This window comes from Lolium rigidum, chromosome 3 (assembly GCF_022539505.1).
Source record: "Lolium rigidum isolate FL_2022 chromosome 3, APGP_CSIRO_Lrig_0.1, whole genome shotgun sequence".
Classification (NCBI taxonomy): Eukaryota; Viridiplantae; Streptophyta; class Magnoliopsida; order Poales; family Poaceae; genus Lolium; species Lolium rigidum.
In genome coordinates, this window is record NC_061510.1 from 177,295,419 (window position 1) to 177,309,149 (window position 13,731).

At 48.3% G+C, this 13,731-nt stretch overlaps 1 protein-coding gene across 4 annotated transcripts; it reads left to right on the forward strand.

Annotated features, from left to right (window-relative positions):
- The first annotated feature begins 4,912 nt into the window (after positions 1–4,912).
- Positions 4,913–10,855, forward strand: LOC124702745 (auxin response factor 23-like). Of its 4 annotated transcripts, none has more exons than XM_047234904.1 (15): positions 4,913–5,183; positions 5,279–5,400; positions 6,251–6,346; positions 6,474–6,530; positions 6,617–6,784; positions 6,891–6,975; positions 7,601–7,691; positions 7,789–7,953; positions 8,103–8,222; positions 8,325–8,400; positions 8,466–8,637; positions 8,731–9,662; positions 10,051–10,241; positions 10,332–10,529; positions 10,638–10,855. In XM_047234904.1, exons 1-14 carry the CDS (start codon positions 5,126–5,128, stop codon positions 10,513–10,515), a joined length of 2,517 nt encoding a protein of 838 aa, XP_047090860.1. In that variant the 5' UTR covers positions 4,913–5,125; the 3' UTR covers positions 10,516–10,529; positions 10,638–10,855. The 4 variants fall into 4 exon arrangements, with proteins under 4 accessions (XP_047090860.1, XP_047090862.1, XP_047090859.1 ...); XM_047234906.1 differs by having other exon boundaries at positions 8,734–9,662; XM_047234903.1 differs by having other exon boundaries at positions 4,914–5,183; positions 8,716–9,662; positions 10,641–10,855.
- The last annotated feature ends 2,876 nt before the right edge of the window (positions 10,856–13,731 follow it).

Sequence of the window (13,731 nt, forward strand, 5' to 3'; positions counted from 1 at the left end):
TTTGCACTTACGTTTTCGAATCGGTGCACCACCCTCTGCACTAGCTCGATCCTATTCTTCCTCGGCCTACCTGCCGGTCTAGTCAATCTTGGAGAGTACGGTTTGAAGCCTGGATCGACTTTCATCCATTGGTCTTTTCCCAACAAGGTAGGAACATTCATAGCATATGCAGCCCTAAATTTGGCAACGAGAGAAATACTCGACACATGCTTGATCAACTTCACCATCTTCACCCCCTATAACACTCATGAAAAACAATGCGTGTATGCGGGGTATCCCACGGATCTGCCATCCCCTACAATGGCATGTCCTATCAACCAAACTCACTTGGATACCTCCATTGCCTGTTTAGTTTGTCAGTGTAGGTTACCTCAGCCTCCATTCCTTTTCTGACGCATTGCATCCTCAATTGTTTTGCCCTCTCATGCAAAGACTTAATCAAAGATGGGAGCATGAGATGGCCAACATAATTTGTGGATGCAATTCTTTGACGCGGATCGATCTTTATCATGATCATCTGCCTAATCTTATCAAATATTTGCCACAGCATAAGCCCTTTCAATGACTTGACCTTTGAATTGAAACTCTCCGCAAGGTTACTTGTTACATAGTCTACCTTGCAAATTTCATTGAATTGGCTTCTTGACCACACCCTACCATGATGTTCATCCAAGTACTCCTTCACCCCAGGTTTTTGTTTATACAACACATCCAAATGAAACGAGATGCTTCCTAGAGCTGCATGTGTATGAAGCTGGCCATAGGTTGTCGGTAAAAACTTTACCCTTGAATTTCTTTGTAAAATTCTGTACCAAGTGTCGCATACATTCCCTATGCTCCACTCCGGGGAATACTTGCTTCTACCGCGAGTCTCCAAACCTTTGCAAGCGTACGTGTGGATAACAAGTCCTGGTGGATGACCTATAAGGTCGCGCAAATTCTGCAGAAACCAAGTCCAACTTTCCTGTGACTCAACCTCCAAAACCCCATAAGCAACGGGGAACATCCAATTATGTCCATCAAGCTGCGAGTAGCAGCAACTAGCTGTCCTTTAAACCTGCCATGAAGAGCTGATGCATCCACGGCCAAATAAGGCACTGCAACCGTCCAAAAAGCCTTTCCGGCAAGCTTTGAAACAAACAAAAGCCCTTACGAAACATTCCTTGTGCATTACCTTCCCGCTTTTCAATTTGTAGGGAGCTGTATGCTTGTCTATCGCTACAACACTGCCTGGACTAGCCATCTCCACTTCGGCTTTGAAAGTGTAAAGCAAGCGAAAGCTTTCATTCCATGGACCATTGATCTTGTCAAGAGCCATTTCCTTTGCATAGAACATCCTCATGTAAGGTACTTTCATTTTATACTTCTCAACCACCTTTTTACGAGTCTTTGTTGGACCAAGTGAAGGATCTTCTCTCGGCCAATCTAGGATTATATCCGCCAACCACCTAGTCTTCGCTAGCTTTGTTTTCAGCTACGGCTCTCCCCTAGAGGTGGACACCTATGGATCTCCTTATTCTTCTTTATCGAAACATAATGATAAGGGATGTCGGTAATAGATAACAAATTTTACACCGTGATCTAAATACACAAGCTGGTTGGCGTAGTACACTGAACCAAGGCTACGCATTGCGCATTGTGGATGCATGCGGCCTAAACCTACACCTTAGGTATGGGCATTTAATTGTGAACCTACCGGCTCACTTTTAACAACCTCAAAATTATTCTTAGTGAGAATGTGATATGTAGTAATTGCATTACGGCAGTCCATCATCGTTTGAAACACGGTGCCTTCTACAAGATGGGGATCCTCCCTGTTCCACTCAATTGTTGGCAAGTCTTCACCTTCGTAATCGGCTAAAACGAGGCTGTCATCATTCTCATTCTTCTCTTCATCATCAGTGTCATCAAATGCGGCACCAAAAGCAATATCTTCCATGTATTGATCCTCCATTGCACGCTTACTTGCATCGATCTACCAATTCGGGAAACATCAACTCATCCTCATCATCTTGAGGAGGCTGATCCTCAATGTACGCATCGTCCTCCACATCGACCGTACGAACGATTCGGCTACCACTAGCACTGGGGACGGATGGTGCTGCTTGTGGACCTACAAGGAGCGCCGCGGCGCACACTGTTAGAAGAGGCGGCGGCGGTAGAGAGACATGATGCCCGACCACTGATGATGCCCCGGCACCGGAGAGAGATGATGCCGGCCCCTGTCCACATGGATACGAATTTTACCGAACCGGCAAGAAGCATTCAAAGCAAAAAGAATTCCCGGATCGTCGTCGGAAATTAGTGGAACAAATCTTCCCTCCTTGTTGTGCAAATATTCGAAATGAAGCTGCGTCGTCGGAGCTCTAGGTGTATGCGAGCGCGGATGTTAGCTTTCAAATTCCTCAACGAGATGGTGGTTGCAACCACCGCGGGGAAGAAAAACCCATTCTTATAGCGTTTAGAATCACGCGTAAAGCTAGAATCCAGCCTAACCACCGGCCGAAAAGCCGGTGTCTGGATCAATCCTATTCGAAAAGCAACGCGGTTAGTTGAGCAAACAACGATTGGCGCTCAAAAACTGCCTACTTGTTAATTCACATAGGCGAGACGATGCTTACCCGAGATGGAATCCATGCGTTAGATCCCTCCGATTCCCAATCTTCTCCGCGGCTGACGCGAACAGTTGGCACACCAGATGGACATACAAACTCCGCGAAAGGGGTAGATCTAGATCGGGTGGAGGCGGAGCCCTCTCCGCCTCCCGGGGGTGGTGGTGGGGGCGGGGGCGGCTCGGCGGCGGACGACGCCATAAGGTAGGAGGGCGAGGACGGCGTGGCGGCGGAGGGCGGTGTGTGAGCTCCTCCGGTATCGGGCGGAGTGGAAAGCTTTGGGTGAGCTCCTCCGGTCAACGGTCAACACGGTTCGAAAGAAACGGTCAATTCAACACCAACGCGGCTCCCTAGCCGTCACCGGTAACGGTGAAGGCCTCCGACCAGACGGCAACCCTCCCGTCTGAGCGTCTGCGACGGGTTTCAAACTAGAGGGAGGGGAAAACTGAGGAAAAACTAAGGGGCTGGGGAAAACTGAGTACAACTAACGAACCAGGGGCACGAAAATAGAAATCCCAAAAAAATTTACATGCCGAGACTGAAAACCAAACTCTGGCCCGTATTTGTAGGAGTCGGAAGGTCGAACTGAACGCTGAAATGTACTCCTAGTGGTGTTTTGGCGGGCTGAAACTTCAGCTCGAAACAGTGCACTTCCGCCGGAGGACTACCGGAATAGGACCAAATTCGACAAAATCTGACCGAATGTCAACCAAATTTCGGCGGAGCCATGTGTTGCGAGCTCGGGGAAGGGAGAGTGGGCAGCCGGCCGGCCACGAATTCGCCGGGCGCGGGCGGGGCGGCCCTAGGGACGTCCGTGACAGGGCGGGGCGGAGTCGAGCTCGCCGGGGCAGTGTTGGGCGGCGCAGGGCGAGCTAGCGCGGGGCCGGGGCGGCGCAGGACAGGGCAGCTCGTGGCAGGGCCAGCGCGGGGCGAGGCGGGGCGGCGCGCGACGGCTCGTGGCGGGACGTCGTCGGGGCAGGACGGGGCGACGGCTCGTGGTGGGACGTCACCGGGGCGGGCGATGCCGGGGCGGCTCAGTGCGAGGACGGACGTCGCCGGGTGGGGCGGCGCGGGGCGAGGGCGGGATGGGGGCGAGGCGGCGTGGGGCGGGTCGAGGCCGGGAGGGGCTGCGCGGAGCGGGTGGCCAGAGCGTGGCAGAGGAAGAAGAAAGATTGGCTTAGGGAAAAAAATTAACATGTGGCATCTTAAGGAATATTTTTTTTTTACAGTTTTATTTTAGGGGCTCTGATCTGCGCCGACACTTTTTCGATCCGTAAACACGAGTTCGAACTCGGATTTTACGGTTCGCAAGTTTACGGGGTGAGTTAGAGCATCTCTAACAGACCCGGAAATCCCGCCGGAACCGAACTTTTCCAGCGGATTTACGGGTTCGGGCTGAAATGCGCGCAGATCAGAGCCCGTAAACATGGGCCGGCCCGAACTGGAAGTTCAGGGGCCTAGAAACTCACCGCACGGCCCCTATTAAAAGGGTTCGCGGAGGGGAGCTCGGTTCGGAAACCCTACTTCCCTCCCGCCGCTCCTCTCCCGCCGCCGTAGTCCGCCGCCGCTCCGACGAGCAATCCTGGTCGCTCGGACGCCGCTCCGCCGCTACGGCCACCACCCCGCCGTACGACATGACGCGTTTCAGACCGGTGGGTAGGGGCGGCGGACGATCCGGCGCCGGAAGGGCAAGTCGCCGTCCGTCGGGCGTACGGGCGGAGACGGAGCGCGGCAGGCGGTCGCGCTCCGACGCCGCATGGAAGCGGGCCGGCCGCAAGTGGCCGGCCGTAATGGCGCGCGCGGAGGCGACTGCGGCTGAGGTTGCAGCTGCGGCTGGGGAAGCGGAGGCGCCCCCCGCTGCCGGCGTGTGCAGCCCGCCGCTGCCGCCGTTGCCCCCGAGCGGCGATGACGCCGATGCAGACGGACCTCCTCTGCTCTGCGGGAGCGCCTCCGGCGCGGCGGCCATCGAGCTGGCGGCCCTCGTCGTCACGTAGCAACCGCCGGCGACCAAAAACCCTCCGCCGATGCCCGATGACAGTATAGTCTTCGGGAAGCTTAATTTCTAGTCTAATTAGCTTGATCAGATGAAATCGCCTGCAATCACGAAAATCGATTTCTCGCGGCGTTTGATTTTCATGAGTTTGGTTTGGGCTTACAGTTTCTGTTCTGCGCCGTGTCCAAATACGCTCTCAATACGTTTTTCGAACTGAACTCCGTTTATTCAGTTCCGACAAATACGGGCTCTGGCTCTTAGAGACATGCTTTAAGGGGCACACAAATACTTATACTTCCCCACCTCCTTGCGGACTGACGTCGTCTTCATGAATCCCCCGGTAAAAAAAAAGTAAGAGGAGGGAGAGGGGGAACAAGCGGAAGGAGGAGCGCGAATCGGAGGGGAATTCGAGGGCGCTCGGCGAATCCGACCAGAAATTCGCGTGATTCGGGCCCGGTTTCAGCGGTCCGAGTGGTGAGCGCGCGCCGGGCGTTGCCGTGGATGTGAAGATCTGGCTTGGATGTCTCCTGCAGCGACGGCGGGCGGCTGCGAGGCTGAAGCAGCCGCGGCGGCGCGGGGTGAGTGGTGTAGGGTCGTGTTTCTGGTCGGCGCATGTGGGTTTGGGCTTGGTGGGTGTTGACGTGCGTTTGGCGCTGGGCTTTTGGGTTCTCAGGTGGCGGAGGAGGGGAGGATGCGCTGTTCTCGGAGCTGTGGAGCGCGTGCGCCGGGCCGCTTGTCACGGTGCCGAAGGTCGGGGACAAGGTGTTTTACTTCCCGCAGGGACACATCGAGCAGGTGGGCGGCAGCTGCCCAATTTGATTTCTTCTTTTCACCGCCTTTTGCATGTGATTTCGCTTTACAGAATTCCATTTCCTCAACTTGTCAGTTTATTCTTCTGTGATCGGAACATGGTGTTCATGGCCTTAATGTTCTGTTTCTCTGGAGCTGTTTTGGGGCTGAGCTGGGGAGATTATCGGTTTGTGTTTTACTGTGCCGTTCCCTTACGCATGCTTGGGAATTTGCTTTGCCCACGTGCGAAATCATGTCTATAAGCTCTGACGGTCCAATTCTGACGACTTTCTGAAACCCCTTAGCCTCTTGACGCTGTAATTTCGAGGATTCCTTCGTGCCTGAGAACTGAATCAAGATGTCTTCCATCTTTTGCCTTCGGAAAATCCGAGCCTTGGTACTAGAAATTTGTTGAAACGGTAGAGATTCTTGCCTTAACCGAAATTCTCCTATTTTTTTTGTGGTCCAGTGCAATCTGAGCTGTCCCCTCTCGTCGTTGGAAATTCTAAGGTTGGAGTAATTTATGCACAATTTTTGGCTGGTGTTTTAGTACTGGAATTTTAAGTAGTGGTGCGTCCCCTACGATTCTCAGTTGTTACTTCTCCTCTGCGCCCCTTGTTTGAAAGTAATTGAGATTTTATTTGTCTAAATTATTTCACTTGATGCATAAAATTTCTCTCACTCTATAAGTCAATTCCATTTCGGGTTTCTGTTTGAACTCGCTTAAAATCTGTATCATTTTATCCTTTCGGTGGTACTGATCAGTGACTCATCTCCGAGTTCCTGTATTTCTCTCGATTTCAAAAGAACCATTTGTTTCAGAGCTAATTTGGAGTTTTGCTCTCGTCGAGTTCAGGTGGAGGCATCGACCAACCAGGTGGCTGAGCAGCGGATGCAACTGTACAATCTCCCATGGAAGATCCTGTGCGAGGTCATGAACGTTGAATTGAAGGTACTTGCACCCTCTTGCTTGCAAGCAGTGATTTATCTTTTTCATTAAACCAACTTGCTCGCAAGCTGTTAACCTGTGAACTATCCTTTTCAGTAGCTTCCGTGTTTAATGGTAGTTTCATTTATAGGCCGAGTCAGACACTGACGAGGTTTACGCTCAGCTCACTCTGCTTCCTGAATCGAAGGTGACGAATTTCTCCATTTTTTACACTGCTTCATATATGGTGGTCTGCACGTTCGTAGAAGCTGTATTTGCTTGTTGGGTATCTAGGAGCAAGAGGAGAATAATTGTACGGATGAGGTATCTGCTACACCATCGGCTCCACCTGTGAGGCCACGTGTGCACTCCTTCTGCAAGACACTGACAGCTTCGGATACAAGCACACATGGCGGCTTCTCAGTGCTGCGCCGCCACGCAGATGAATGCCTTCCGTCACTGGTTATGCTCGTGAATCTTTGACTTGGTAGTTTTCTTTGTTTTAGTTGTAGGTTTCCTATATGTTGTTTGTGTTTAGTTATGGTCTTTGCATTGGCCTCTTGATCAGGATATGAGCCGTCAGCCTCCAACACAAGAGCTCACAGCGAAGGATCTGCATGGTGCAGAATGGCGCTTCCGGCACATCTTCAGAGGTGATCATTTGATAACTTTATTTTACTATGTCTAGAAGAATGACTAGGAAGCATACATTTTTTCTGGCATTTCACAATCGACCGTTGTTTCACTACACAAGGGCAGCCCGGTGCATGAAGCTCCCGCTTTGCACTGGGTCCGGGGAGGGTTCGGACCACATTGGGTCATTGGTCCGACCCCTCCCTGGACCTGTGCAAAGCGGGAGCTTAATGCACTGGGCTGCCCTTGTGTAGTGAAACAACAGTCGATTGCGTGAATGTACCTTTACATTCTGCTGATAATTCCAGTACAATTTGTATACCCCCTTTACATCATTGGCTTTCTTAGATGAGCCAACTTGTGTCCAATAACTTGTGCCTCTTGGATTCTTTGCAAGAGCCTGTATTTAAAAATGTTCGCATACACAACTAGCATTTTCAATCGTCTGTAGTTTCATCCTTAGTTTCTCAGAACTAGTTTTCTTGCTTCAGTGCCTTGTTCCACAATAGGTAAAATAGTTTGCTGAAATGTCTTGCATTATGGAACGGAGGGAGTATTAGCTATCACCCATACTTCAGTTGTAACTAGGCAAGTACTATGTTGGTGATTCCTATTTGAGTCATGTACATGTTTGCGCAAATTCAGGTCAGCCACGGAGACACCTTTTACAGAGCGGCTGGAGTGTGTTTGTTAGTGCAAAGCGACTCGTTGCTGGGGATGCCTTCATCTTTCTCAGGTCTGATGTTTAGACACGCTTGGCATGTGGCATTTGTTTTGAACTGCTTTTTTTTCGTGTACCATTTAACAAGTACACCCTGTTATGATATGTGCAGAGGTGAGAATGGGGAGCTACGTGTTGGAGTCAGACGTGCAATGAGGCAACAAACCAATATTCCATCTTCTGTAATATCGAGTCATAGTATGCATCTTGGTGTTCTTGCTACAGCATGGCATGCTGTTAACACAGTGACCATGTTCACTGTCTACTACAAGCCTAGGTTTGTTCTGAACTCTTTCCAAGTTCCAGCCATGTAATTTGTGAATGCTCTCTAAGAGACATGCTGTTGACTTGTTGCCTGATTTCTGGACTTTGGTATAAATAGTGCCGTCAAGCTCAGTTAATGAAATATGTACATTGCTCTTACAGGACTAGTCCAGCCGAGTTTGTGGTACCTCAAGATCGCTATATGGAATCACTGAAATGTAATTACTCTATTGGGATGAGATTTAAGATGAGATTTGAAGGTGAAGAGGCTCCAGAGCAAAGGTGAGCAGCTGTGCTGATTCAGGCTTTGGTGGACATGTGTCCTACTTTACCATAAATGGTTTCTTTATCAGAAATGCCATAACATGTAGTGCTTTATATTAGATTCACTGGGACTATAGTTGGAATGGGCGATTCTGATCCAGCTGGATGGGCTGAATCACAATGGCGTTCCCTTAAGGTACCACACCATTCTTCCTAAGCTTTTCTTAAGGCTTTGTTCTAAAATATTTTGATACAACTCAGGTGCGGTGGGATGAAGCTTCTTCCATCCCACGTCCTGAAAGAGTTTCCCCCTGGCAAATAGAACCTGCTGTTAGTCCTCCTCCAATCAATCCGCTTCCAGTGCTTAGAACCAAGAGACTCCGTCCCAACATTGTCGTTTCTGCACCCGACTCGTGTGCTCAGTCAAAAGAAGGTTTGATCTTGTCATCAACGTGAAACTTCTAGGATAGTTAAATAATGCTAATAGGTGTGTATGTCCTTCCTGATATAGTTGCTTCCAAGGTAGCAGTGGAGACTCAACAGCAGGCTTTACAGAGGGCTTTCCAGACTCGAGAGAATGCAACACCGAAAACTGCATTTGGTGATGGCAGCGAGCTGGACAATGCACATAAATCAATCCTACAGCCTTCAGGATTTGAACGTGAGAAAAGTAGCATACCCACACAGAGAAAATTAGGTTCAGATGGTTGGATGCAGATGAACAGACCTGGATGTTACAGTGAGATGTTATCTGGCTTTCAGCCACCTAAAGATGTACAAAATCAGCAGGGTTTCTGTTATTTACCTGAGCAGGTTGCTACAGGCAATTCAAACGTCTGGCACAGAGTCAATACTCAGTATCAAGATCAGCAAGGCAATCACAACACTTTTCCTGGTTCATGGTCCTTGATGCCTCCAAATACTGGCTTTGGGTTTAACAAACAGAGCTACCCAATGACGCAGGTGGTTGGTGGGTTTCCCCGAAGGGCTGCAAATATGAAGTTTGGTAATGGAGTATATGCTGCACTGCCGGGCCGCGGTATAGAGCAATACTCAGCGGGTTTGTTTGGCCACATGATGCTAAGTTCTCACATGGATGACACACAGTTACATGTAATCAAGCCTCAACCTTTGATCATTGCTCATGGTGATATGCAGAAAACGAAAGGCACCTCATGCAAGCTATTTGGGATTCATCTTGACTGCCCAGCGAAATTGGAACCTCTGAAATCTCCACCAAGTGTTGCATGCGATGGGATACCACAAACTTCCGGTGCTGCTGAATGGTGTCGAATGGACGCAACTGAACTAGAAAAAGTTCCCGATCCTTCTAAGATTTCGAGGTCACTCGATTCTCCACATCCAGGTTCTGTTCCTGAGAAACATATCTCTTGTCAGCAAGCTTCAAGAAACATATCGGGCAAGTCACCGGGCGGATCAGCTAGAAGCTGTAAGAAGGTGCAGCTTTCTTGCGACTTTGCTGCTTTCTGTCTTATATATTCTGAATCTGCAAAATGCTCCTAGAATTTAGCTTTTCTGTAAGTGCCTTCTATGGTGCTCAATATAAGCTTCAATCTGCTGGACATATGTCCATTGAGAGAGGGGCACACTTAGATTTACTTATTTGTGAAGCTGAGTTCACAAGTTGGACACACTTACAGGGACAGCTAATCCTCTAATCCATGCACAATTAGAACTACCTTGCATAGGACTCCCTTGTTTTGAATTGCCTGAACAAAATGCGACACAACCTCAAGCAAGGAAATCCCTGGAACATGGTGATTCACTACTTTCTATAGCATCCTTGTTGTCCAACGTGATGATTGTTAGCAAACTGCGCATTCAGGTCCACAAGCAAGGTATTGCCCTTGGCAGGTCTGTAGATCTGATGAAGTTTAATGGCTATGAGGAGTTGGTTGCTGAGCTAGATGACATGTTTGACTTCAATGGCGAGCTGAAGAGTTCTAACAATGAATGGATGGTTGTCTACACTGACCACGAAGGTGACATGATGCTGGTTGGCGATGACCCCTGGAAGTGAGTTACTGTCAAAATAGTTTTTCATCTGCTGAGATAATTTGATGTAATTGCAAATGTTCAGTGCATCTAAATTTCCTCCTTGGACAGTGAGTTCTGCAGTATAGTTTACAAGATCTTCATCTACACAAGGGAGGATGTCCAGCAGATGAATCCTGGAGCCCTGAACTTGAGGTCGGAAGATAGTCCTGCTAATTCGATGGAAAGAAGCTCAGCTGCGAGAGAAGTGCGAGGCTGCTTATCCACCTCGGCTCTTAATTCAGAGAACTGCTAATGCCTTCCCAGCTGGTAACAATTCCTGCTACATTGGATTATAATAATTTTGGATTATAAAAACAAAATGTTCTACACCACGGAGGCACGGACTGATCTTTGGTTTGATTATGTTAATTTTAGCAGGCAAGGGAGACATCAAGTTGATGCATCTGTAGAAGGAATTGCGTTTCATAGTGGAGTTGATGCTTTTTATGTACTGGATAAGCCCAAAGTACCCTATTTGTAGATGGTGCTTGTCCTGCTGGTCAAGTTGCACTCTGTTTGCTGCGGTTCTGCACCGTGTAAATAGCCTCACTCAACTTTCTTCTAGTCTAATGTATTACCTGCCGTTGACTTAAGTAGCCTGCCTTGCTTAATTATCGCTGTTGTGGTGCTTTGAACTTGAAGAGCCTTGTTCATGTTATTTTTTTTGATAAAGGGAATATGTTAATATCAAAAGACACCAATTACATCCAGCCTCTGCAACAACGCAACACCCTAATGGCATATGGATGCACACAGCCAAAAAAAGAAAATAAAATTAAGAAACAAAAGTCTCACTGCAGTGATCGCTTCAGTACTTTCGCTCTATCCTTGTCAGATTGTCAGTTTGCATACCTGACAATTTGACTGCCGGATTTCTCATGTTATCTTGCCTTCTAGGTCTGTTAATATCTTTTTTGTTTTGGTGGGAACATTGAACTGCTTTTGCGTGTTATCAAGGCATGCGATCTTCTTGCAAGTAATGCTGGAGATTCTGATTAGTAGATTGTGTTAGAGCATGTATAAGTAGAGATAGATTAGGAGTTAGACCTTGTATTTCAAGTCTACCCTTCCGTATACTTCTATATATACCTCAGGAGGGTCACCACAATAAACATGTTGGATTATTAGGCAATTTCCATGTTAGTTTAATTACCGAAAACAACATTACAGATGCACAAGCATACTTAACCACACACATCAGACTAAGCACATGCATCAGATCTGAACATGGAACAAGTAGCAACATGTTGGATTATTAGGCAATTTCCATGTTAGTTTAATTATCGAAAACAACATTACAGATGCACAAGCATACTTAACCAAACACATCAGACTAAGCACATGCATCAGATCTGAACATGGAACAAGTAGTAGTGCAAGATAGGAGAGGAAACACACATACATCGCGACCGGGAAGGTCGCACCAGCACCACCACCACCACCACCATGAGTATTGTTGATGTCGCCCATGGTGTAGTCGGATCTGTCGATGAAGCAGCCGAACCGTCGAAGAAGAGCACGAACAGCAGCGAGCAGTCGCACCGAGACGCTCCCTAAAATCCTTATCGCCCGTCTCCCGGTGCAGGATCTCAACGGACGGATTTTCGGAGGCCTGCTCTCCCGGACGGTTGTGCACGCAGTCGCCGGAATGGGGTAGATTAGAGAGTAGCGCAGCAAAAGGAACTTCGCGAGAGAGATGAACTAGAGAGTTCTGAGAACTGTATATTTCTCTAGATCTGATCTGTCTCCTTGTATAGTCTGGGAGGAGAGACGACCCGACCGCGTTGCCACGCATAGGAAGCCAGGGACACGCGGCGAGCATGCACATGCAGGTCGACACGACCCAACTCAGTTGGTGCACCAAGCAAAAATTTAGGCTTCCTTGAGTGTGTCTCGAACTCGAACTCTAGTCACGAAACGCGACGTGCGTGCGTGACGTGTCGAGCCGAGGCGGGGCGGGCGGAGAAGGAGGAGTGCGCGAGGGTCTTTCTATTCTCACTCACTTGGAAGGACTAGAACATCATCCCTTATATACCACTCCAACTCTCTCCCAACTAGCAATGTGGGACTAAACTTTGTCCCCCAAGGCTGTCCCAAGCTGCCAACGTGATGGGCCTTGTAGACTACATGGGCTGCCTTACTTGGCTGCATCCCATCTACATTCAACAATCCCCCACCAGATCTCATATGCACATCAGATGACACATTAGTTTCATTCACTGTTTAATATACCTGCACTTCAGTGGAGACTGTTAAGTTGAACTTCCACCTAGGCAAGGAGCTACGCTTGACTACAACTGAACAATGGACTAAGCCTTGAATTGTCAGTCTTTGTGCAGCAAGTTTCGCTCAATGCCGGCACGGTACTAGGCTACCATAGCCTTCCCCTCGGGTGGAGCTTATAAGTCATACTCCTCGGCCTTTCATGAGCTTACTAGAGATTCACCCAAATCTCCCACACTATGACCAGTAGTGTCACTCATATAGGTGTGTTCTTCAAAGATCGCCCTGTAGGACAACGTCTTCGCTCATCAAGAGCCGCTCAGAACACATTAAGACATTGTCAACCTTCCTTACAGTAGCTATGAGAGAGCTGCATCTGCAGCGAAGTGGGAGTATTAAATTTTCTCTCAACTCAATTACTCCGGTTTGTTTTCCCAGGTCCTAGTTCACGGAATTTCCGATCACATAGGTTGGGTTACCCCCTCGGCAACTCAAGTGGGTCTCAAACCCATCTCCCTCGATGCAAGGTTTATCATATTTCTTGATAGTCCTTTCGTGAAAGGATCTGCCAGATTTTTAGCACTTTGGACATAATCCAATGCTATCACTCCGGAGTTCTTCAGTTTTCTGACAAACTTCAATCTCCTCTTGATATGTTTGGAACTTTTCATATTAACCTTAGAACTTTTCACTTTGATAATCACAGTTTGATTATCACAGTTCATGAGGATGGCCGATATTGGTTTTTCAACCATAGGCAAGTCCATCAAGAGCTCACGAAGCCATTCCGCTTCGACAGCAGCTGTATCTAATGCTGTGAGTTCTGCTTCCATAGTTGACCTCGTTAAGATGGTCTGCTTGCAAGACTTCCAGGAAACAGCGCCACCACCAAGAGTGAAAACATATCCACTTGTGGCCTTCATCTTAGCATCAGAAATCCAATAGGAATCACTATACCCTTCAAGTCCTCTTGAATACCCGGTATAATGAATTCCATAACTCATGGTTCCCTTTAGATAGCGCATCACTCTCTCAAGAGCATGCCAATGATCATCTCCCGGGTTGGCCACAAACCGGCTAAGTTTGCATACAGCAAACGAGATATCGGGCCTCGTAGCGCAAGCTAAATACATGAGTGAACCAATGATTTGAGAGTATCTTAATTGATCTTTAGTTGCCTTTTCATTCTTTCGAAGCAGGACACTAGGATCATAAGGTGTGAGAGAAGATTTGCAATCGGCATAGC